The sequence below is a fragment of the Chironomus tepperi genome, unplaced genomic scaffold, assembly GCF_022539635.2.
Source record: "Chironomus tepperi strain 1889 unplaced genomic scaffold, CSIRO-AGI_Ctep_v1 contig_393, whole genome shotgun sequence".
NCBI classification, from domain to species: domain Eukaryota; kingdom Metazoa; phylum Arthropoda; class Insecta; order Diptera; family Chironomidae; genus Chironomus; species Chironomus tepperi.
This window is the reverse complement of record NW_027226515.1, coordinates 335,582-360,264: the sequence shown is the minus strand read 5'-3', so window position 1 is coordinate 360,264 and position 24,683 is coordinate 335,582. Positions and strand designations below refer to the sequence as shown.

The following is a 24,683-nucleotide window of genomic DNA, read 5'->3' as shown; positions in this document are numbered from 1 at the left end:
TAAAAGACAAGCAATTTTTAAAACTGTAAAACACGAAATAATTCACTCGCACAATTCAATTAATCAACGTCGATGTTGTGAAAATTATTTTCGTGTATTAAAAAAAACTTTGTCGTTGACATTCTTTTTTTATTCACTGTCTGTTATTGTTGCTTCTGAATGAATTTTTAATTCCTTTATCAGCACGATGGTAATGAAGTTGTTCTTTCACAGAACAAAAAGTGGTATTATTTTTACATGAAAATTGGAATGAATTGAATTAAAACTTAATGAAATAAATGAGATGAGACAATTAAGCGAAAACACTGCTGTCATATGTAATTTTCTGCAAGGAATTAATATTGGAAATGATAATACATAGAGCTTTCTGGGTGGCATAAAATCACAATGTTATTGCGTTTTGTGACTTTTCTTTTTCTTAATTTTTTAATTTTTTTAACCAGAATTGTGAAATTTAATACTTTGTGATATAACCACGTAATGTCTTCTTTTCTGTCTGCTTGTCTAGGGCAAATATTGGTTTTAATCAGTTTATAAACAGCTTTAAAAGTTCTTTGGCAATTTAATTGTTGTTTAAATGACTTAAAAAAGATCAATAAAATTTCAGATTAGCAATTTATTTTTAAATTGATGTCTAATAAGTTAGACAGAAATCATTAGACAACATGTTCCGGAGTGGAAGCTTTCCATGCAACTTACAAGAGATATTTGATATTTCAATAACTTGTTGTAAAATGGAATATATAGGAACTTGGAAATTGAGCATTTATTTCAAAAATCCGGCCTACGACTTGATGTCATATCCTGTATAAATCCGATACCAATCCAGACTCGAGCAGATTTGGTCCCAGATATTGGATCTATTAATTTACTTATAAACTTAGTGTCCTCAAAATTGAGCAGTTATTAAAATTATTGTTCAATAGAATAAGATCATACTCTGAATAAATGTTGAATTTTATCGCATTTACTCAGTTTAATTCTTTTACAACAGAAACTTGATAACATGTGAAGCTCCACAAGTTCCATTGCTTATATTTTATTTCAATTCAAAGCAACAAGCTTGAACATTACAACAATTTATATCAAGATACAGCATTATTAAACAAAACAGAATAATAGAGATAAAAAATCACATGCAGAGACCGACAGATAAATCAAAATGAGGAAAGAAAAGAATTTTAATTCGTAGCTGCACTCTTGTCAATTTCTATCTTTATTTAATGTCTCACAGCAGCTGCTGTCATTTTGCATAAATAAAAATATTTATAAAAAGGTTGATAAAAATCTTAATTGAGTGGTGTGCATGCATATAAATTTGCGGGAAAAGTTGTAAAATGCTTTGGTAAAGTTATAATGATGCGATTTTTTAAGAACACAAAAAAAGTGTTTTTATGGTCCATGAACAATTAAATTTATTCAAAAAGTTAATATAAATAATCAGGGGACAGCCATGAAAAAGCTTAACTTCCTATCAACAAATCTCAAATCTTTAAATCAATGCTTGAATGAAAGAAAAAACTGTTGATTTAATACTATTTGACAAATTAAGGCATCGACAACATGCCATGTATGTACAATTCGCATGTACACATCCATTTGCTCACCATGTATTCACTTTGCTTCTCTTTTTCCGATTCCCCGTGAGAAAAAAAATGAATTATTTACTTGCACAAAAATTTGCATTGAATTTTATTTTTATCAATTGCAATTCTGTCATTAATTTATTTGATGATTAATTTCTTTGCCATTTACAGGAACGTTTAATTGAAAATCAACCTAATACGATCATCATTACTAAAAATGGTCACTCGAGATTGATCATTAACAATATCACGTCAGACCAAAGTGGAAAATATAGTGTTGAAATTATGAATGAACATAGTACTGACATTGCATCGGCCTCAGTAGCTGTTGAGGGTGTTCCTGATGCTCCAATTTCATTAACCTACTCTAAGGGATCTGATAGAATAGCTGTTGCATGGTCAGGGCCACATTACGATGGCAGATGCATGCTAACAGGCTTTTTGTAAGTATTTTATTACACTTACTTAATACATTTGATTCTAATTTATTAAATTTTTGAAAATTAGACTCGAAATGCAAGAGGATAGTGGAAATTGGAAGGAAGTAGCAAAAGTAGAAGACTCTCTAGCATATACTGTAAAGAATTTAATACATGATGTAAAATATCGATTTCGTGTGAGAGCACAAAATGTTCACGGCTCAAGTGCTCCAAGTGAATCAACAGAAGAAATCATTCTAGTGAAGCCAATTGATATGGATAGTGAGGAAGGAGATGGAACGTATTCAAGTGTGCCACAAATAAAGACAGGAGGTGATTTTAAGACAAGATTCGACATATTGGAGGAATTAGGAAAGGGTAGATTTGGCACAGTATATCGTGTGATGGAACGTGAAACTGGTCTCATATTGGCAGCAAAAATAATTAAGTGTATAAAAGCAATGGACCGAAAAAAGGTTCAAGACGAAATCAAAATAATGAAATCACTTCAACATCCCAAAATGCTTCAACTTTCAGCTTCATTTGAGACACAGAAGGAAATTATCATGGTGATGGAATAGTGAGTAGTTAAACTGAAAATTTCAAGTCAATTTGAAGGGCAGACTTCTTAAAATTCATGTTATTTTGCTTCCTCTAATGAAATTATCCTTTGATCATTATACTTTGATATCAAAATTGTCAAACTTTGCAAACCAGTGAATTTACTTAACTTTTTTTTTTCATGAGCGATAAATAACTTAAAATCAATATCGTTACGAACTAGAAGCCTAAGTTACTTCCAATAACAACTTCTCTTCCTTCTCCTTCTTTTGAATAAAGTTTTATCTTAAAAACATTTCAATATTTTCCTTCTATCGACATTTACCATGACGATACTCTTCAGCATTGACGAAGGATATTCAATAAATATTTTCGACATTATTTGACTTTGCCTTTTGCTTTTTTTTTTCACTATCTTATGGATGAAATTCACACACATATACAAACATTATTTATTTATTCTATCTTCATTTTATTTTCATCCACAAAAGACTTGTCCGTTTATATAACAACAGCACAATGTGTTGTATAGCACAAGCTTTATAGCCAGCAAGCACATCCTTTCAATCACATAAAATTGATTGTAATTTATTAGAAAAGAAAACATGCTAAATAAATGAATGAGTCGATGTGTTGTGTATGGATGTATGTTGCAGTAGCATATGTGTGAATGATAAAATGAAACTTAATTTAATTTGATTTATCAATATCCCTCCCATTTTTTCCATCCCCATCATGTTGTTGTTTTATTAACGCAATTCGTACTCACTGCCACTTATTGATTATATTGAACGCATAGTTGCGAAGACAATAATAAGGAATAACCGAGAAAAAAGATAATTTTCTTCCCAAATTTTTCATATGTGACATGATCTATGTATGTGAACAAAATTAAATTAAATACTCATTGGATATCTGAAGGCAACATCTGCTAATTTTTTTTTCGAGAGTATTACATTTATTATCCCAGAGCTTTTGTCCATGCTACAAGCCATTATGTTACATCATGAGAATCTGACTATTTGAACTTAATTTCAAAGCTTCTGATGATATGGTGTCACAAATGACATTCACAAGTCAAAATAAGCTGTTTCACTAAGACAGCATTGCTGCTTCATTATTTTGAGCTTAAGTTTAAAGACATTTCGTTTCAAAAATGTGAATTGTTGTCTGGACAGAAGATTATGAAAAAAAGGTACAAAAAGGAAGTCATCAGTTGTGTTCAGACTAGACAAAGCATAAAATCTTGTACACTTTGCAATCCGCATATCAATTACTTGTCATATTATTGTCATTGAATATGTCAGATTAAATTATTTACTCGACAATTTTCTCTTTATTTATTTTTCCTCTGCTTAAAATTCTCAAATGGCATCAAATTGAAGGGTATCGTATTTTATTAAATTTAACAAGTACATGCATGTGTTTATTGAAAATAAAAAAGTCTATTTTACATCAACTATAGAACTGGTGAAAATTAGTTTAACAATGAAAAATCACATAGTCTGCATTTCCTTCATATTCATAATGAGAATGAAGTATCTTACATCAAAACTTTATTACTTTTTGTAGCTTGTGCGGAGGAGAACTTTTCGAACGAGTCGTTGCAGATGATTTTACACTGACTGAGCGTGATTGCATTTTATTTATGAGACAAATCTGTGAAGGTGTTGAATATATGCACAGCAAATATGTTGTACATCTTGATTTGAAGCCAGAAAATATTATGTGTATCACAAGAACGAGTCATCAGGTAAAATCATAGAAAGATGTCTAGTTAATTAATTAAAAATGTCAGCATGATATTTTATGCTTTATTTCTGTATACGTTAGATAAAAATCATTGATTTCGGTTTGGCGCAAAACCTCGAACCCGGTAAGCAAGTACGAGTGTTATTTGGTACACCAGAATTTTGTCCCCCAGAGATAATCAATTATGAACCAATAGGACTTCAGTCAGATATGTGGAGCCGTAAGTATATTATTGTGTTTTTCTCTACAGAATTTTCATCGACTGACAATTTTTAATCTATATCTGTCGTCAATAATTTTAAAACAGTGGGTGTCATTTGTTACGTTCTTCTCTCTGGCCTCTCACCATTTATGGGTGAAAATGATGTTGACACTTTTTCAAATATAACTAGAGCTTATTACGATTTTGATGACGAAGCGTTTGATGCTATATCAGAGGAAGCAAAGGACTTCATAGCTGGACTTTTAGTCTATCGTAAAGAAAATCGTATGAATGCAAAACAATGCCTTGAATCAATATGGTTATCACAACATTATGATGTCATGGGCAGTATTAAACTATGCACGGATAAATTGAAAAAATTCATCATTCGCAGAAAGTGGCAGGTAAGAGATTTGGTTTTGTCTATTCATGCTTATGCTTCTTTTTGTAGTGTGAAATTTGATTTTTGCATGAAATATTTTGTGTGTTGAAATTTTTATAGAAAACTGGAAACGCCATAAGAGCCATCGGTAAGATGAAAAATCTAATACTATCCGCTGCATCACGAAAGAGTGCTAGTGGTGTATATGGAAGCCCACGGCCTTCATTATCAGGACCAACCTATACTAATAACAATAATGGTAGTAATAATAATAATACTTATGTTTCTGACAATCGAATAACAAGTGTTGATGAAGAGCTTGAAGATAATTCTAATAATTTATTGTGTGCTAATGATAAATCAAAAGATCCACGAGTCTGCAATGAACGCAGTGACTCAGGCTTTAGTGAATGTTCAAGTTGTTCGACACCTAGTGCTTCATGTGTGTGCAATTTAACAGCTCATGTTCAAGATACGATAATTGAAGAACGTAGCAATAGTACAAGTAGTGTTAGTTCAATAGAGCCGCATGAGACGACAGGGAGTACACAACATAATATCGATGCTGCTGAGGAAATTCATACCATAAGTTCAGATCATGATATACGAAGTGAGATTTCATCACTTGAATATGATGAAGCTAATAAGACTAATTGTGATAATAATGAAGACATCATTGATATATCGATACGTGTACCGACACGACGTGAATTATTTCAAAATGACGATGGTGATTTGATGAGTGAGATAGAGCGACGAAAAGTATCACTTGAGAATGTAGTAACAAAAAAATCAAAATCATCGAAAATACGAGAAGAATTCTCATTAGAAAAGTTGAAAAAGACAAATAAAGTATCAAAACTAATGGAAAAGTTTGAAATACCTGATGAGTCTACAAATGTGACGAGTAGTCAGATAAATGTACCAAATTATAAATTCAAATCATCAGTTACCAATGAAAAAGGTTTGAAATGCATTACCACACCAGATAACTTTAATACTAATCCACCTTCATCCGTAATGCCAATAACTAATAGTGTGAATATGTGTGATTTACCAAAGCAAGATTCAATTAATGCAAGACACGACAATAATCACAATCTCCCCCCTGATTCTCCCATAGCAAAAAGTCCATCATCACCAACAACAGTCACCCAAACTTCATTGTCATTATCATCAGCAACTGGAAAATCTACATCATCATCATCATCAACGAATCCTACAACGACATTTAGGTTAAGCGATAGAGTAAGAGAGGCGACCGAAAGATTGTCAAAGCCAAAGCAACAAGCAGTGACAATGACAACGGATAAAACCACAAAAGCCAGTATCCTCAAACAAAATGCAAACTTTGTTAGATCGAAAGAATTTTGGAGAAGATAAAAAAGAAAGAAAACAGAATTTTTTGTGGGATGTATAGATATGGAATAGAAAGGAAAGGGGTAAATGATATAGTTGTGGCTTGTAACTTTGTGGGAAAATTTCTTCAATTTCCATAGTACATTTCTTTGGACGTTAATAGTGTTGTTTATGGAGATTGTGGTAATTTTTTTCGGATTAAAGTACCAAATGTGATTTTTAAATCCTTTACTTTTAATGCCAGTAAATGATTTTAAAAAAGGATGTCACAAAAAAAAGTCGCGCTCAAAACTTTTTAAACTAAAAGTTTATTCCAAACTTGTCTTAAATGTTTAATTTTCATTCATACACAACAAGTAATGTGAGTAGCATAATAATCATGTGTCGTTATGAATGGATATAAGCCACAACAAATATATCTCATTTATTTTAAACGCCTTAAATTTATGCAATGAAGCAAAAACTTTTTTCTATCTATCTCTTGCTTCTTTTATATCCTACAGAAGACAAAAAGTGTATCCATGTCGACATAACATGTAGAAGAGAGAAAAAAAAGTTTCCGTGTGCTAGATATATTTTTTTCTGTTGAACTGGCTATTTGCCCGAATAATACACAAAAAGTACCGAAGAACTTTCTGTTTTTAATTCGGTATCTCTCCATCTCTCTTACACACACTCATAGATATTTAATTGTACTCATTTTTTTTTTATTTATTTGAAATTTTTAATATTATTGCTCGAGGAGAAAAAAGGAGCTTCTCTGTGTCTTTCATTAAAAAAAAAACTTCTCTATCTGATTTTATACATTTTGAAATCGGACATAAGAATGAAAGATGAAATGAAAAAATATAATAATTATTATATTTATATTTTATTTGTTAGTTATTAAGTCTCCTTCTTTTATGAAAAACGTGTTGTGATGGAAATTGTATAGACACCAGACTTTCGAGTTCTTCTTAATTAAAAGATAATATTTCTTTGTGAATGGAAAATGCACTTCAATTCCATCATTTCCACCAGTTCTTTTCTTTCACTAAGTAAGTTATTGTCTATAATTATTGCAAGTTCGTTTTCACTAGCTATACAATTTTCATTACAATCCTTTCATATCTCTACTATTATGAACTTTTTTGTGAAAATAAGAAGAGTTTTTTTTGTAGCTTTCTATTAAACATTAAATGTTAACCATTTTTTTATAATGAAAAATACAATATTTTTTAGGAGGAAAAGAAATGAAACATTATGCAGGGCAAAGTTTGTTTTTTGAATAGTCCTTTTATTGTTTGCAATTTTCTCTTTCATAAAATTATAAATTAAAGAAACAATACCCGTCCAGTGTGTAAGAAGAAAACTTTTCCTCTGTTTATACGATTTTCTCAAGCGGATATTTGTTGACTGCTTCTCATTTGTTACAGACAGTCTAACTTGTAATCATATTTAGTCAAAATGTTGCGACTGATATTCTATAATTTCCGCTAGAGTTATCGATTACTATTCTAATTTTTGAAGTGAAAAACATAGGAAAACTGAAAGATTAATCCTTAATCATATTATTATTACTGTCATTATTATTGCTATTATTCTTACGATATTATTATTATTATAACAAAAATGTATATTTGAAACGTAAAAACAAGAAATTTTCAATAATAAAGAATGAAATCAAAATAAGAAAAAAATATGAAAAAAATGTATGAATCATGAAAAAAATTGTTTTTTGTTCTGTCAGAGCTTTTAGTTTCAGTGTACATGAATGAAAAACTTTGTCGTTTTACACGAATAAAAGTTTTTTACTTCTCATTTCAGAAATAAATTCCATGAAAAGAAAAGTCAAACTTGAGACAATTTGGGGTAAGGAATTGTTAAAACAAATCTCATTCAATTATTTCAAAAGTATTATCAATAAGAACTTTAAAGAACTTACAGAATCAGCTTAAATGAGAGTTGGAGAGATTTCACAAAAGCTTTTGAAAGTCTTTCATGCCAAATGACTTCAAAAAATATTTTGAACATGTTTAAATTACATGACTGCATTTCTGAAGCATATGAAGTTTCTCTTGCTTCATTATGATTTCATCCTTCTTTTCAAAGAGATACATATAATTATTAATTAAAACAGTGGTGGACAACATGTGAACCGCCGAAAATTTTTGGAAATTCTATAAATTGTATGAAATGTCGAGACTTACTACTAAGGTGAGCCGCAAAAAATAAAAGGTTGCCCACTACTGAGTTAAAATGTTCCGTTCAAAAAAAGTTTCTACAACACAATAAAGCTTTTTATCAAGTTTGCTTTGTATCAAAAGAATAAAAGAAACTTTCATAGGGCACATTTGAGATATTTTGTATGCAGCTAGATTGTAAAACTGCTGAACGTGTGGTAAGAATCTGTAATATGAATTTTTTGAATCATCTTTTATAATTTTGTCACAGCTTAGAAGGATAAAGACGAATAAATTTAGAATTTCATAATACTCAAAATTTTAACTTGATGTGACAGTCGTCGTAAGTAAGAATAATTGTGGTGTATGCAGCCACAGATGATAGGACGAAAATATTTAAATGTAGAACATAAATGGACGTAATTACGACCCACATTGTTTCATTACGGTCTCTGACAACTTCCTCCCGCGTACTTCACAGACACTAATAATTAAAGACACAATTTAAGTGATTAAAAATTTATTTATTTACACCGTATTAAAATTTAATTAAGTTACAAAAAGGAATTTTTAATGACTGACCCAAATTTATTTTTTATTGCTTAGTCTACTAATTGTAAGATATCAAGCAATTGCATAAATTTATCTATTAGGATGATAGCATTGAAAAATTATAAATAAAAGTAATTTTCATGGTACGCAATTTATGAACATTACCCAACAAAGTCTTTCAAGCTGACATTAAATAAATAATGTACTTTTTGATAAAAATGAAAATAAAAGCTTTATTTTTGAGTGAAGCAGCTTTTACTACACTTTTACGTTGTTATTATTGTTGTTATTTCTTGGCTCAAATCTTACATAAAGTCCTCCTTTTGCTCTTAAAGTTATTCTAAAAAGTGGCTCAAAACTTTTTCCTGGCACAGTGTGCATTGTAAAGCTTCTTAAGATTCTTGATATGATTGTCTTCATTTCTATAATAGCAAACTTGTGTCCTATACAATTTCTGTTGGACGAGAATAAGCAGAGAGGATATGGAGGATGATGTTATAATAATTAAGATAATTGTTTACCTTGGTCCAGCTGAGAATGGTAAGAAAGCATATGGATTTCTTTTCTCTACATTTTCTGGAGTAAATCTTTCAGGAACAAACTTTTCTGCATCAGGAAATATATGTTCAAGACGATGCGTTAGGTAAGGTAAGATGAAAACTTCTGCGCCAGCTGGCAATAAGTATTTTCCGCACCTAACTTCTTCACCAAGTTTTCGTGCCATAATTGGAACAGCAGGATATAAGCTGTACAGACAAAAATATTTATTGAAAAATTTCCTTTTAAAAATGATTAATAGCTGAAATTATTTACCGTAAAGCCTCTTTAATGCACATCTCTAAATATTTCATATCATGCAAATCGCTCATTGTCGGTGGCCTATCATCGCTGCCGAATATTTCATCAATCTCATCCATACACTTCTGTTGATGTTCAGGGTGTTGTGCTGTGGATAGAAATTTGTACAATATCAATCAATTCATACTATTTGTTTTAGATACTTACCAATAAGGTACATAGCAAATGCTAAGGATGCTCCAACTGAATCTTGTCCCTAAAAATCAACTATTAAAATCTCATCTCAAATTTTATCATTTCATCTTCTTACCGCAAGCATAAACGTACAAGTTTCATCAATAATATCCTCATCAGTAAAGTCAGGATGACGTTTATTAATATCAATCATGTATTCTAATAAAGACACTCTCTCCTTAACTACTCCATTTTCAGATTCTTCTCTACGTTTTCGAATCATTTCTCGTGTAAATGTATTAAGACGACCTTTTTGTTCAATCTCGTCCGATGAAGTTTTAGTCCAATTGTAAATCCAACTGAACATAAGCCATGGACGTGCAACACGATCTTGTACAACAACTTTTCCTCTAAAAGAATACGAGAAGGGAAAAAGGGAAGATTTAAATTAAATTTCGAATGAAAAAGTTTTAGCTACTTACTGTCTCCACGGTGATTCTTCGAGCTTTACTTTTGTTGTTCTTTCCGAAATTGGAACTCCCAATACCGCTTCTAAATTAAAATTGATATAATAAATCGTTCAGTTTAAGAATTTTTTTTATGCCAATCTATGAAATATCTAACCATTGAGAACGTCGAGGACGCAATCATTCACAAATTGTGTAATATTCAGCACATCCGGTCCCCGCATTAACTTTTCGTGCAAACACTGTGCACTATCGGCAAAAGTTTGAACAAATTTCTCTAGAATGCTATTACGGAATGCAGGTTGAATATAGCGACGATGTGACGACCATTTCATGCCAGAGTTTGTAATCAAACCTTTACCGAGAAAGTTGTGCAAAAATTTATAGAAAAAAGATTTTTCTGTGTTTCTCTTTGATCCAAGAATTTTTTGTAGATATTCTGGTTCATATACAGCAAAAAATGGAAAAACGAAGAGCCATATACGACACAATCCTGGACATTCCTTTGTCAACGGCACTCCACGCCTTTGAAAAACTAATAAAATATAAGAATTTTTGGAGAGACTTAATAGGTAAAGTATTTAAAATCATACAATTTTTGATTGATACATTACAAGACAGGTATGACACATAAAGTCTCGGATTGAAACAAAACTTCTGAAGATGTGATAATAGAATGTGTAAATATGTAATGGACTTTTTTGTTCGTACTTATGATTATCAACTATTGTTATTTTAACAACTTAATATATTTACCATTGTCGGAATTAGTCGAAAAACTAATGAGTTAAGATTACGGAATAATTTTGGATCAACAGACATTGACAATGAATATTGACATCGAAAGAAAAGACATAATCTATGAACTTGAACTGACAGGATAGAATTTCGTGATGTCTTCATGAGATGAAAAGAAAATACGAAACAAATATGACAATTTACATGATTCATTATGTCACGTTTACTCTCCAAAATACAAAAGCTCGGATATGTGACATTGAATTGTTTGAAATAATAATGCTACGGTATCCATTGAAGAAGAGATTGACATCTCAGCTTGTGTACATTGTTTATCTTGCCAATTCAATACATTAAACAATTAGTTATAATTTATGTCATATTTTAGTCAATACTATTAAATTTGAGTACTCACCGTCTCCTTCAACTGCAAAATTTGTATTTCCAATTATCGGATATGCTTTTGGACCGGACATCCGAAACGCTAAGAATACACTCTTTAAGTAATCAGACATTGCAAAAAGAATCATGCTGACTAAAGTAACTGTCAGAAAAAGTGACATATCGAAGAAGGATGCACGTTCAATCTGCAAATAAGATTAAATAAATTGAGTTAGAGATTGTCAAAAGCGCGTGGCGTTCCTCATATTAAGAGATTTTATTTGTATAAAAATGGGAATATATTTCATGAGAATTATCTATAAAAATTGGAAATACCGAAAGATAGTCAAAATAAAATTAAAATCACGTTTCTCATTCGTTCTACATTATGAAATATTTATAGATTTGTGTAAAATAAGATACTTTGCAATCTTTGTTTCCTATACAAACAAATATCCTAAATATACACATCAAACAGGGAAATTGTTGACAGATCCTTCCAAAATATCCACGAGTTTTACGTGCAGTGAATAAGGTACGCATCAATTTACGAACAATCTTCTCTTTAGATCAACAATAAAATTGCTACTTTCAATATTTTTTTAAGCATAAATGACGACAAAAGAAGCCACGAGCCGCTTTATTTCACACTTAAATATTTAAACCATTGAAATTACCGGCATCGTTGTACAAACATGTTATTTTGGCTCCTTCGTTTATCAGTATAAGTTTTGGAATGTTTTGCTAACAATTCATTAAACTAGACATGCATTATAAATTAAAATGCAATTAAAAACGTAAGTATTTTTGTTTAGATTAATTGAGTAGTAACTTTTCACACTCTAAAATAATTAAAGTTATTTTAAGAGTTTTATGACGTCAAGCTTTTAGAGAAGAAGAGGATATGGACATGGAGATGAACAATACTCTATGAATATTATGTGCAAATAGACTTCTAAGTCAATTTCATCTGTGCCTTACACCTTTCTCAACGAATTATTGACAACTCAAAAAGTAATAAATAATCTTTGATTAAATTAAACAACTTTACATCTCGAAAGCACTAATAACACTCGCAAATTAATAGTTTTCGTAATTGTTCCCTTCAGTAAATTGTAAAAGTCATTGGATTTTTAACTAACTGAAAATGACGCTCAAAAAGCAATAATTAATTAATGATTTTTCGATATGTAATTAAACAATAGTTGGATAGAAACTCATGAAATTAAATCTCATTTGTACAACAAACAATTTTTTAAAAAATTTAGTAGTTTTGAATTTGTCTCGAAAAAATTCTAAATAATCGAAGAATTTTATCTAAAAAGGTGAGGTTTTTGACCACCAAAGTAGATACGTATAACTATTCTAAATATAAATGATTAGGTAATATAGATAAGCAATGATTATTGATTTGTCAAATTTGATTCTTCAAATATATAAGTTATAACCATATTAATTGATTATCTAAACAGATTACCAATTTAAGGCATTTATAAAAACTTTATGCATTGAATTGTCAAAAAACTTTTTTGAATTCAGTGTGAAAAATTAATTATTTTAAATTCTCATTCGCATCATGCTGATCAATGTTATGATGAATTTGACTAATTTCCATAATTTAATTTATCACTAAACTCAACAAAAACAACATCACCATGACAAAAATTAAAACATTAATCAATCCATATCCTGAAACATAAACAGCAAAAAAATTCTAACATCCTTGGACGTTAATGATTCACACGAAAAGAGTCAAAGTTAACAAAAAATCTTCCTGTATCCAAATGTTATGTGATATCAAAATTGATTAACATTTGTCATGGGGTTTTGATGGGTTTTATGTTAATTCAAGGAACAAACAGATATTCTTCGCATGAATTGAAGGAAATCGAAATTTTTTTGAAGTTTAAAGATGAACTAATTTGAAATTGTTCAGTTCCAACTTCTTTTAACTATTCACATTTTCAAAAGTACACTAATTATTTCTAATTTTCCAAAAACAGAACTGAGCACATCTGTTTCTAATCTAAACATTTTGACATAATTCTTTCATAATCAATAATCAATTATTTCACTACATATATGTAATATCACTTACTGCTTGAACAATCATTTTTACTTTATCCTTAAAAAATCACAATTTCAATAAATAAATGTCTACAAATCGCTTTGTTCTATGTCAATTTTTTTTTAGTTCCTTCAAAAAATTAATAATATCAATCACAATTAACTCATGAAAAACCAACCAACAAATGCTTTTGAAGCCTTCGATGCAAAGCTTTTATACAGAATGAGACGAACGCATAGAAAAAATTGTGAACATTTCAATTGATCACTAACACATCTCTTAAAGGAGATATTCAAAAAAGTGTCAGCCTCTCTTCATTCTGTACATATTTGAAATAAGATCTCATTTTCATCTTTGTATTTGCGTGGTAAATTAATTTAGTTTTCTGAAACTTTTCAAAATATATTTAGTGATTCTTAACAGCCCGTAACAGTATAAGCATAATTAGATTGTACATAAAAATGTTAATCTTAGAAATTCTGGAGATTGTTTACAGACCTGCAAGGTTATATTCATAGATATATAGTTGCTTACTTGGGCGACACAAATAAAACCCGCTTCTGCTTTGCGTCCATACGGCTGTCAAAAATTGGTAAATAGAGTTCGTCCAAAACTGCATGCCTGTAGCTTATAAAGTACAGCCGAAAACTGATTTGAGCATACAAATTATACAGTTTGTTTTAGATATGTTCTTTTAGCATTAGATCTCTTTACCATGATGATTTCTATCTCAAAATATTAAACATGCGTAGAAAAAAATTTAATTCATTTACAACAAAATAGTTCTCGAAATTCAACATTTAGTACTTCTACGCATAACATAAGTATTAAAATTATTTATAATAAAATGTAAATTATTTATTTCATCCATAAAATTAAGAAAAGAACTTAGTTCCTTATTTACTAAAATATTTAATTTGAACCTGCTAATGATTGTTAATCCATGCGACACAATTGAAAAAGACTCCACCTCGGAGCTTTTAAGGCTCAGTCAAAGCTTTTTCATTAATGTTTCGTGGATGTCGCATGACAACATGGATTCTTGGTGTTAATTAGTTTAATTTGAGTGATATGCAATAACTGAAGCAAAAAAATCAACACTTAGTAAGCGGAAATTTAGTAGGTTACTAGCAAATTGATAGGAGTTCGTGAAAAATTAGAGTCTTAATGGGAAGAACCGACGAGATGTTTAATATTTGATTTTGGTCGACAATTATTAATGTTTTAATATTGAGCCAGAAAATTCTAAATTAAGTTTTAAACAAACTAAAAGCAGGAATATTTTCATATAGACTAGCTTTGAACTTACTGCGTGCTGATGACACTATATATTTGAAGATTTAAATCACACATGCGTTAATCTATATTTACAACAGTTCTACACAACAACTGAAGTATAATTTGCAAAGAAGAAAATAGTCCAAATAACAATGTTGTTGGTTTAGAACTAAATTTTTAAAGCTACTCTTCAAACTTAATAAAAATATGATTAACACCTTTTCTACCACTATGTACAGTGCACTTTGAAGCGGTAATATACATGCTAATGAAGCTGATTTTTATATTACATCATAATCCACTTAACATCTCATCATCTATTCACCACACAATATACATCAATAGATGGTATTCAATGATGACCGTCAAATTCACTTAGAATTTTAAGGTACAGTTCGAGTGTTGCACTTAGTCAATATTTATTTTCCCACTTTTCTAATTGCAATACCTACTACGTTGTTTATGATATTTGCAGAAAATTCTATAAAATTCAATTTCATCTGTAACTAATTTACTCATTAATGAGTAAAACCTTAGACGATGGTTAAGAGGCAATGTTTTTTCTTTAATGAACAAAAGTTTGAGCCTTGAAATTATTAGCACACATGATCAAAGTCATGCTAGAAAAATTAATTAGGCGGGAAAAGCCAAATCAGAAAATTCTAAGAGTTAATGTGACTTTTTGATTCACATCTACGTCACATGAGTGTCAAAATGAATCATTGCACGTAAAGAAATCGAATTTTGGTTACACCTTCATTTTCCCACTCATTCGTTTGCCCAATAATGCTTAAATCTACAGGTATATTAGTCCATTGATATATGAATGTATTTGGGGTAATGTACTAGGGAGAACAGTTTTAAGTTCGTCCAGAAATGCAGATTTGCAGTCTTGAAATTCTATAAAATTTTCAATGGGCAAATGTCCAAAACTCACCGAATGTACACAATTTGATAAAGAAAGAAATCATATGGATAAATTGTGTTTGAATAGTTTATGTACGTAATGTGTTAGATGAAAAGTAAAACCTGCTGTGGTAATGTGAATGACTTTAGTAAAACAACAATAAATTCAAATGGCTCATGGTCATGATGCCGGTCTAGTAATTCATATTTTCTTCTCAATAGTAAAAATCTGTATTGAATTCATCATTCAATGGCGTGCATATTAAAGTGGGTATTGCTAATATCTAAAACAAATAATTTTTGATAAATTCTTCAGTATTAGAAATTTGAAAATTCATTTTTGGATGCAAAAGATTCAAGCAAATACATCCGCAGTTCTAAACAAAGAAGAAAAAACTCTGATTTGAACAATTTAAAATATTTCCGACCTGCTCAATAAAATTCATTAACAGACATTAGGTAGACATGAAAACTGTCGAATCATGTTTTAGGTGGAGTCAGTGACTTTTTGAGATGCGAATTAATATTATTAATAATAATTTAAAAAATTATTGTTTAGACAGAAGTTATTAATCTAATATTTTTGGGGATTTTTGGCCTCTAGTTTTGTTAATGAGGAAGACAAAATTTAAAAATAACTAAATATGTTCCTATATATATTAAAGTTCAAGCTGATAACTAATAGTTCATGTCAAAAATAGGAAATAAATACGTCAGGAATTATAATGTCATCATATAAATTTACCTCCGCAAACCATTAGCATTGATAATAAAAACAGCAAATAAATCGTAGAACAGGAAAACTTACGAAATCTATTCTTTGATTTATGTAAGATAAGGCACAAGTTAAACAAATTTGTCATTTAGAAAAATTACTTTATTATTTAGTAGCAAGGATGTGCTTCAATGTGGCAAATTAATAAAAGTCATGAATCTTAAAATCTAAATTTAGATGAAAAAATCTTTGATTAATTCTAATTAAGTCTATGGCGTAAGAGATTCTTTTATACTTTCTCAAAAGTAGATTTGATTTGAGCATTTTTGTTCATCTATCTCTCATTTGTATGAATCTAATGCTGAGAGGTAACTTTTGTTCTAATATAACATTATGGAATTTCCTTCCTTTTCGTCAACTGGACCTTCCAAACTCTTCCTGTAACGAGAGTCAGCACGTCTTGCAGACACAAGAAGTGTTATATTGAGGATTATTACAGCAAAAGCAATGATTATACAGTAAAAACTGTATCCAAATGTAGATCTGCCAGACGATGACCACTTATCTTGATCAACCTTGAGTAAAACATTGTGCTGTAAATAGTTTACGAATTGAAGTATCCAGCATGCCAAAGCAACTAATTGTCCAATTCCAGACATAACATTTGATGTTATCATCAAAGCCATTCCACTTTTTTGTTTGATCGTTGCTATGACACTAGTAACAGCAGCAATTGAAGATGCAAACAACGAAAATCCAGTTCCAAGAGCAGTGAATAGCCATAAATAGTAATTACCTAGAACTTCATCGTCGTCCTTGATGACAGAAATGACATTGATGTCTTTATCATGTCGTTCTCCATAGCCATGATTCAATGTTTTTTCATAGGTGAACAATCCAAATTGTACAAAGCCATATTTATTATTCTTTTCATTTCCAGTCGTTATGTTTGTTGAATGAGTCAAATATGAAATTTTAGCTGTTATCCATGAATTGGACACTAGCGAGGTCAGAAGAATCCCAACTATCCCACAGTTTCCGAAAAAAGTCAGGAAAATTAAAATCTTGGGTAGAAGTTGATTCATTGAGCTGCATATATGAAAAAGTGAAAATCAAAGGAAATTAGCTAATTATCATTTTTTTCACAAGATATGCACGTAAACAAAAGATTTAAATGCCTTGAAACTTAATTTTAACTTTATCCATCACTTCATGCTTACCAAATTTATGAGTATCGGGAAAAGTTGAAATAGTTTATCACATTTGAAAAGTTAGAAAACTAAAAATTAATTTAATAATTTTAAGTTGAAACTCTCTAGAAAAAATTGTTTTCTCTCGTTTGGATTTTTAATTGTGCCTGTTTTTCAGCAAGCTATGACTAGTACGCTAGTCATTTTGTCTGGCCAATCTCATATTGCTTTATCATTTATTCATATTCGAACCTTGACAATGTAAAGAATTAATTTTAAAAAAATATTTAGTGTAAATTTTAAATAATTTCAATTTAGACATAAGTACACTTGTTGATCAGGAATAGCTGAATGCGTTATGTACATGAGCATATAAAAGGTTGGACACAAAACAACTTATTCAACAGTTTGGGGCGCTCAACTGCGTATTGCTTAACTTCTTGTTTTCAAATAAAACGTTGCAACAATGCATTAGTCATCAGACACAACATGCATGCATGCTCAAGACATTACACAACAAAATAGAACAACGTTTTTTTTTTTGAGATTTTAAATAACTTTATTTGATAGTAATAAAACCTTTGATTTATGTGAAGAATTAAATAATTAAAATTTTTCTATAACCATTTCACCAAAACCTACATAAATTTTTCATTTGCTATAATTCATATAAAAATTTAATTAAAATAGCTGGGTGGAACCGATAAATCACTTAAAACAGCCAGTTGCGTTTCTGTAAATTTCAATTGATGGAAGTCCCATCCGTCATGATGTGTTCTTTTGAAATCAGCAAGAGTCTTTCTGATTGTTGTCTGCAAAAATAAATGAAATTTCAACAAAGTCCCTATTATGGCTTATAGAATAGCTTACCGGAATTGGTTGAGGATCATCAAGATGTCTATGAAGAATCTCAAAAACATTTGGTACAAAACTTGGAATTTCGTAAGGAAATGCTATAAAAAAATATCAATTAGTCGATGTCTTCTTAAATAAATTTGAGTAATAAAGTATTTACCAGTAACAAAGGCACACAATCCTAAAACTCCAGAATGCCGAACTTTAATGTTTGGCTCAAGAGAGCATGTAGTAGATCGTTTAACGATTTTTGTCTGACATTTTTTCTTAAATAATTCCAATAATTTATCAGTTGCTGGTAAGAACGAGCAATGAATTAATCCTCCAAGAACTTCAGCTGCTTTGACGCGAACTTCCAGCATGTTGTCCTCAAGTAATCTTAAAACGATCGATTGAATTTGATCAACCCAAGCTTTTTGGCTCAAAACAATCGGCATATTATTGAATGTAAGAACTTGTAAAATATCTATAGCTGATAAACGGCACTGCCAAGACGAGTGATGAGATACTTCATCAATTTTCAATAAATAATCATTCATACGAGATGGTTGAGTAAAAGCTTGTGCAATCAATGCTAAAATGGCAGTACAAACTTCGGCTAATTCTACATCATATTCACATTTCTCAAGACGAATAGCAACGGGTAGAAGCATTGTATAAATAGATTCATTTCCATTAGTTGACCTATTAAGGACGCCAATTAAGAATTGAGAGATTGTTTTAAAGAATCGAATTGATGATGCATATGGAGTGTTTGTATCAATAACTGTAAATAATTAAATATTTAATAAATAAATTTTCGATTTTTTAGTGGGGCCACTTACCGTGATTAGAATTCTCATCATTTTCCAATGTCGAAATTTCATTCCTCTTGTTGATAAGGAATTCCTTTACTCTAGGAATCAATAATTCCTTATATTCCTCGAAATTTAAATCATTTTCAAAGATATTAATTAATGTACTTCCAATTCTATCTCGAACATTTTGGAATGGATGATTTAAAAATGGATCAAGATAGTTTAAAAGGCGACGTCCAACGCTTATCATTCTCCATGCATGCTGATTGAACGCACCTTGTAAGCAATAAAGTCGAGAGCAATCTGTGAAGCTTTTTATATCTCTAATTGGATTGTCCAACAAAATTTCGTGTAGAAAATATTGTTTATTCGGATCCATATTTTCTGAAGCTGTAGCAAATGCACAACCCCAAATTGAATCACTTTCGGGTGTGATGTTGTCTAATGCTAATTTTATTAATGGTGTTATTTTGTCATACAAATTTTTAGTCTTTTCGTAATTCCAATGTTTAGCACCACGCATCATTCCGGTCAAAATTTCAGCAGCACAACGATGAGAGCTTTCGCTCTTTTGATTCTTAATTAATGGCTCAATATAGACCAAGAAGTCATCAAGGAAAGTGTCTCCAAAGATGTCAAAAATCTGTTTAATGAAGAAAAATCTTGATCGATGAAACTTTTCATTTCCTTTCTTTTCCTCTAAACTCCAATAATAAATCAATTTCCCTAGATTATTTTGATCCTTGAAGAAACTGTAATAAACTTTTTCATGATCACTCAATTCATTATAATTTCGATCTAATTTTGGCTGCATTGAGTTTGGTGCATAAACTTCAACTTTTGGTGTCCATCCAAAGAATCCATTAATCTTATAAATATATCGTGGCTCATCCCATTCTTCTTGACTTTTTGGCACGGAATTTATATCATATTGTAGCCATTTATTGTCATGTCTTAGGCCAGGTTTACAAATTCCGCTTATTTCATTGCTATCCATAATTGTATGCTGATAGGGATTGATTGTAACTTTTACATGATCACGTTTTTGTTGCTTTAAAACAGTACTAATAATTTTTAATGCGAGCATTCTCTCGCTTATTGATTCGTTAATTAAATTTTTACAATAAATTTCTGATACCAAAACAGGATATTTCGAATATGGATGCATTAAATCATTAACAAATGTACCACAAAGAAGATTATATCTCCAATGCAATGAATTTTCTTGAGAATATTTTAAAATTTCATTTAACATTCTTTGATAGCATTTTTCATTCTTTTCATTCAACATTTGAAGCTTATTTTTGCCAACCAGCAAATAATCTTTTGGTAGTTCACTTTGATCCACCATTAAGCTTGCTCCAAGTTTAGCAAGGTCCTCGTCTACAAACAATTGTGTCGAAATTGTCTGAAATTCATTATTCACACCATCAGTAATTGACTCCATAAGTCTAATAATTGAATGCTTTTCACTCAACTTTGTCTTTAAAAATGTTAGCCACAATTTTTCGATGGTTTCCCAATCGGATCTTAAAATCAATCGATTTCGACGATTTGTTCCAATTAAATATAAAGCTCCTTTAAAGCTTTCATGATTTTCATTCGGATCAAGCTTTAAAAATTCAGCTATATTGTCGACAACACTGAAAGAGCATCACCAAATTAATTAGTATTTATTTCATATTCGCACATAATTGAAGCGTGATCCGCTTCATTACAAGTTTATTAATTAAAATTGAGGACATACCTTTTATAAGAGAACGAATAAGTTGTAAACATCTTAAATAATTTAGATTGTGCTAACGATCGTACAATAGAGTAATGACTCGTACTCAAAGTTATTAAATTTAACATTATACGTCGATGAGTTGGTGTGAATGAAGGCTTTGTCAGTTCATCTCTCAAGTCGTGTTGCACAATGACCTATACAATAATTTAAAAATACATATTGTTGAGAATTATTGAATTTTTAAGAAAAGGACATTAACGGAAATTGCACAGAATTTGATATATAACGGGAAATTAAAATTTAAATTGAAGTTCAAAATTTGAACTTGGAAACTTACTCGTGTAGCATTAATTGCTCTGATGTCCTTCCGAACTTTACACAGCTTGAAATCCTGGAATTGCTTAGAAAGTTGATAATTCTTCATTTGCGAGTCGTAGCTTTGAGAACTATTCATTTTAATATGAATTTTCTCCCAAATACTAATTAACTGTCTAAACGATTTTATGTCATCTTCACTGTCCTGAAGGAGTTTTGCTTGTAATTTCTCAAGCATATCAACAATTGTCTTTCTTATATTTGATTGATCGGGCATTTTAACGCATAACCCTTCATATCCAAGAACCAAATTAAATGGTTTCCAATCAGCCATAGTATCAATTAATTTAATTGGTTCCTCTTCCCAATTATCTAAGAAATTGTTGCATTTTAAAATAGAACTGATGATGTATAAATTGAGCAGCATATCATCTCGATTAATAACAATAGAACCATTAATATATTTCTCAAATTTATCCAGAATTGGCAGCAAATAATAATGAATTATCTTTTCGCAAAGCTTGCGTTCATTTTCAGATGGAACAAACCATTCAAACTTCTCGTCTCGATTCATTTTTCTACCCCAAAATCTGATTGGAAAGAATTCCTCTAAAGATTTTTCATACGCTTCTGGGACAGTTTTAACATCATTAATTTGAATTACTGACAAAATATTCAACAAACTTCCAATCATATTTGCTCCATTTCGATTTGTAGCTTTACATTTGCATTTCAATAATTTGTCAATTATTGGCAAGAGTGTGTCGATATATTGCTGAATTTCAATTGGATCACCACGTATCAAATTGGATAGAATTTGGACATAATACAAAAAGTCATCGTTCTGCTTCTCAATAGAATAGGCATCATCAATATCATTGAAATGTGTTTCAATCATCTCAGTAATAAATGGAATCAAAGCATGATAAATTTCCTTTGGATTAACACGAGCAAAAACTTTGCATAAAATACTCATAGCTGTTCCTGCAACTCTCGGTTCTAATGCATTATTTTTGACATAGTTAATTATTTTCTTCGATGCTGAATGGAGAATTTCTTGTGAACACTGACTGAGAATAGAATGACTTGTATTTTGAATTAAAATTTCAGCAAGAGATTCCAATTTAGATTTAACTTCGTTATCGCCATTTGATGCATGTTCCATTCTGATATTTTCAACAGAAGAACTTTCAATTAACACAAAAATTCGATCCATAAATTGTAAAATAAAATCTTCAAATTGTGCTGTTTGTTCACTAATTAATATTTCATCTTCAGTTAAATTTTCAGTTTTTTGTAAAGCTTTTGAGCAATCAACAAATGGAATTAAAAACGAAACAGTCATTAAAAAGTGCAAAGTAATTGATGTCTTCTTAAAATCATTTGAATCAATTCCAGGAAGAATTGAAAACATTATAGGAATTATTTCTGTCTTTGTAGTGGTGCAATATTTCTTATTTGTAACGATTGCTGACGCGACGCTCGATAAGCAGTTTAATGCCGCTGTAAATTTGTGTGGTTCATTGATGAGTTCAGCTGTTGTCGATACTTTTTCGATTATCTGAGGCAATATTAGTTCAGGACGTAAATCAGCAAGACCTTTGATAATTTTACTTATGTCATAAGATTGTATTCTCGAATAAATTATAGTCATTGCTATAGGCTTAAAAATCTCAACAAATTCAGTTATATCTTCATTGCGCAATTTGCATTCATCAGGAATTTGTTTTTTCCACGGATGTTTCTTATATCTTTCACTGACTAAACGATCTTGAAAGTATTGAACCAAATTTACTAATAATTCGGAAATGACTTTAACCCATTTTCCTGAATTTGCTGGATTTAAATAGCTTTCAATTGTAGAAAATAAATTCTTTAAATATTTCATCGTATCATATTGTGGACATATCACAGATATAATCCAAGTGGCGCATGCATCCATTGACAATGATTGATTTCTTGAACTTTTGATTTGCTTATAACTCACTGGAAGTTCCAAAGAACGCATAATCCGTGTAAACATAATTGGGATATGTGGTGTCCAATCAATATATCCAATATTTTGCGAAGCTGTTGCTGCAATTGTATTCATTATGTCAACATTCCAACTCGGATAATGATAAATATTCCAAATATCCATCAAATAATCAAACCATCCTTCATAATGGCTTGAATTAATAAACAAACAAAGCAATTCCATAGCTGAATCAACTTTCCCAATGTCTAATGGTAGAACTTGAGGAAGAAGCTCATCAATGATCTCCTGATTTGCTGATTTTGGAAAGTAATACGACGAGAACCTTACAGTTTGCATAATGACTTGATCTAATGTCCTGTAGATTAAAAACATTTGTATGGTTTTAGAAGTTTTTAATCATTTGTATGGTTTTATCATATAGGTAACTTACGGATAGGACCTTATTAAATCTCCCTTAGAGCTACGCTTATCTATGTAGATTCTACATAAATTGTAGAGTTGTCTCCAATCAATTTCTAAATCATCTGGCGATAATAAATGAGATTTCCTATTAATGAAAATAAATATTTATATTAGGTATATTATATTTCATGTATTTATCTCTTATTTCATTTACCGGAGTAATTGTATCAAACATGAACAACATCTGAAATTAGAGGAATATAGTAAACAATTGAAATATTAGATACAAATTCAAGTATATTACTTGTTTAATTTCGATGGATCCAAGTTTTTAATTTCGATGAGTTTCAGCAATAATTTAATGAACTGGATGTGATCCTCTTTTGAAAATTTGTATCCATAAAGCTTGATATAGCTGTAAAGGTTATAGATCAGTGTTAATTTTTGCATTGTCATGTAATAAATTTACAGAAACTTACTTCATTAATTTAGTTATAAAAATCATCGATGAATATATTTCTCGAAGAGCCACGGATTTCCCCAAATTTTGCTTGATATACTCAATGTTTTCATGGCTCTCTTTGTCCAAAACATTCTCATCAACAGCATAAGGCAAATAGAAATTACAAAACAATTCACTTTGAGGATTAAATCCCAACTTTTTTGCTCTCAATTCTTTTTTATTTTCTATTGTCTGATATTCTTCTTCATTTTCACTGTCCATTTTAAATGCACCAAGTTCTATTTCAATAATTTAAAATCTTGAAACAATTTAATTCACTGTGTTTAAGTTAGTTAACAAAAATTACAAAATCACTGTCACTATTTAAAAGTTTATTCCTGAATATGTTGCATATCATTTACCATTTTTTTAAAACTTTACTGACGGTTATTTTTTAACGCACTTTTAAATTTTT

At 30.2% G+C, this 24,683-nt stretch overlaps 4 protein-coding genes across 4 annotated transcripts in view; 1 reads left to right on the top strand and 3 right to left on the bottom strand.

The window, feature by feature from the left end:
- Window positions 1–7,499, top strand: part of LOC139096486 (titin homolog) — an 89,254-nt gene extending 81,755 nt beyond the window's left edge. Inside the window, exons 19-24 of the mRNA XM_070648201.1 lie at window positions 1,758–2,029; window positions 2,094–2,585; window positions 4,139–4,319; window positions 4,400–4,538; window positions 4,626–4,924; window positions 6,026–7,499. Of these exons, the coding sequence (XP_070504302.1) occupies window positions 1,758–2,029; window positions 2,094–2,585; window positions 4,139–4,319; window positions 4,400–4,538; window positions 4,626–4,924; window positions 6,026–6,142 (1,500 nt within the window). The 3' untranslated portion in view covers window positions 6,143–7,499. The remainder of the gene's footprint in view (window positions 1–1,757; window positions 2,030–2,093; window positions 2,586–4,138; window positions 4,320–4,399; window positions 4,539–4,625; window positions 4,925–6,025) is intronic.
- Window positions 7,500–8,966: 1,467 nt separating this feature from the next.
- Cyp4aa1 (Probable cytochrome P450 4aa1) lies at window positions 8,967–13,766 on the bottom strand. The gene is made up of 9 exons (XM_070648170.1): window positions 13,632–13,766; window positions 11,568–11,739; window positions 10,572–10,949; window positions 10,430–10,499; window positions 10,084–10,357; window positions 9,981–10,029; window positions 9,789–9,921; window positions 9,497–9,721; window positions 8,967–9,429 (listed from the first exon to the last, which is right to left on the bottom strand). The coding sequence occupies exons 1-9, from the start codon at window positions 13,644–13,646 to the stop codon at window positions 9,234–9,236; spliced, it is 1,512 nt and encodes a 503-aa protein (XP_070504271.1). The 5' UTR covers window positions 13,647–13,766; the 3' UTR covers window positions 8,967–9,233.
- A 2,889-nt stretch (window positions 13,767–16,655) lies between these two features.
- LOC139096473 (clarin-3-like) lies at window positions 16,656–17,850 on the bottom strand. The gene is made up of 2 exons (XM_070648185.1): window positions 17,721–17,850; window positions 16,656–17,589 (listed from the first exon to the last, which is right to left on the bottom strand). Exon 2 carries the CDS (start codon window positions 17,583–17,585, stop codon window positions 16,881–16,883), a length of 705 nt encoding a protein of 234 aa, XP_070504286.1. The 5' UTR covers window positions 17,586–17,589; window positions 17,721–17,850; the 3' UTR covers window positions 16,656–16,880.
- Window positions 17,851–18,275: 425 nt separating this feature from the next.
- Window positions 18,276–24,609, bottom strand: LOC139096472 (proteasome activator complex subunit 4-like). The gene is made up of 10 exons (XM_070648184.1): window positions 24,246–24,609; window positions 24,071–24,181; window positions 23,981–24,010; window positions 23,795–23,911; window positions 21,409–23,719; window positions 21,090–21,265; window positions 19,370–20,985; window positions 18,706–19,311; window positions 18,561–18,643; window positions 18,276–18,502 (listed from the first exon to the last, which is right to left on the bottom strand). The coding sequence occupies exons 1-10, from the start codon at window positions 24,488–24,490 to the stop codon at window positions 18,368–18,370; spliced, it is 5,430 nt and encodes a 1,809-aa protein (XP_070504285.1). The 5' UTR covers window positions 24,491–24,609; the 3' UTR covers window positions 18,276–18,367.
- Between the last annotated feature and the right edge of the window lie 74 nt (window positions 24,610–24,683).

What these genes read in the sequence shown, in the direction of transcription:
- LOC139096472 (XM_070648184.1), bottom strand. Translation starts at nt 24,490, where the DNA reads ATGGACAGTGAAAATGAAGAAGAATATCAGACAATAGAAAATAAAAAA. An exon ending in GATTTAATAAGGTCCTATCC is followed by an intron (nt 23,720 to 23,794) that starts GTAAGTTACCTA and finishes TTTAATCTACAG; the next exon opens with GACATTAGATCAAGTCATTA. An exon ending in ATTGTGTGCCTTTGTTACTG is followed by an intron (nt 18,644 to 18,705) that starts GTAAATACTTTA and finishes ATTTTTTTATAG; the next exon opens with CATTTCCTTACGAAATTCCA.
- Cyp4aa1 (XM_070648170.1), bottom strand. An exon ending in CTTGTACGTTTATGCTTGCG is followed by an intron (nt 10,030 to 10,083) that starts GTAAGAAGATGA and finishes GTTGATTTTTAG; the next exon opens with GGACAAGATTCAGTTGGAGC. An exon ending in TGCATTAAAGAGGCTTTACG is followed by an intron (nt 9,722 to 9,788) that starts GTAAATAATTTC and finishes TTGTCTGTACAG; the next exon opens with CTTATATCCTGCTGTTCCAA.
- LOC139096473 (XM_070648185.1), bottom strand. Translation starts at nt 17,585, where the DNA reads ATGAATCAACTTCTACCCAAGATTTTAATTTTCCTGACTTTTTTCGGA.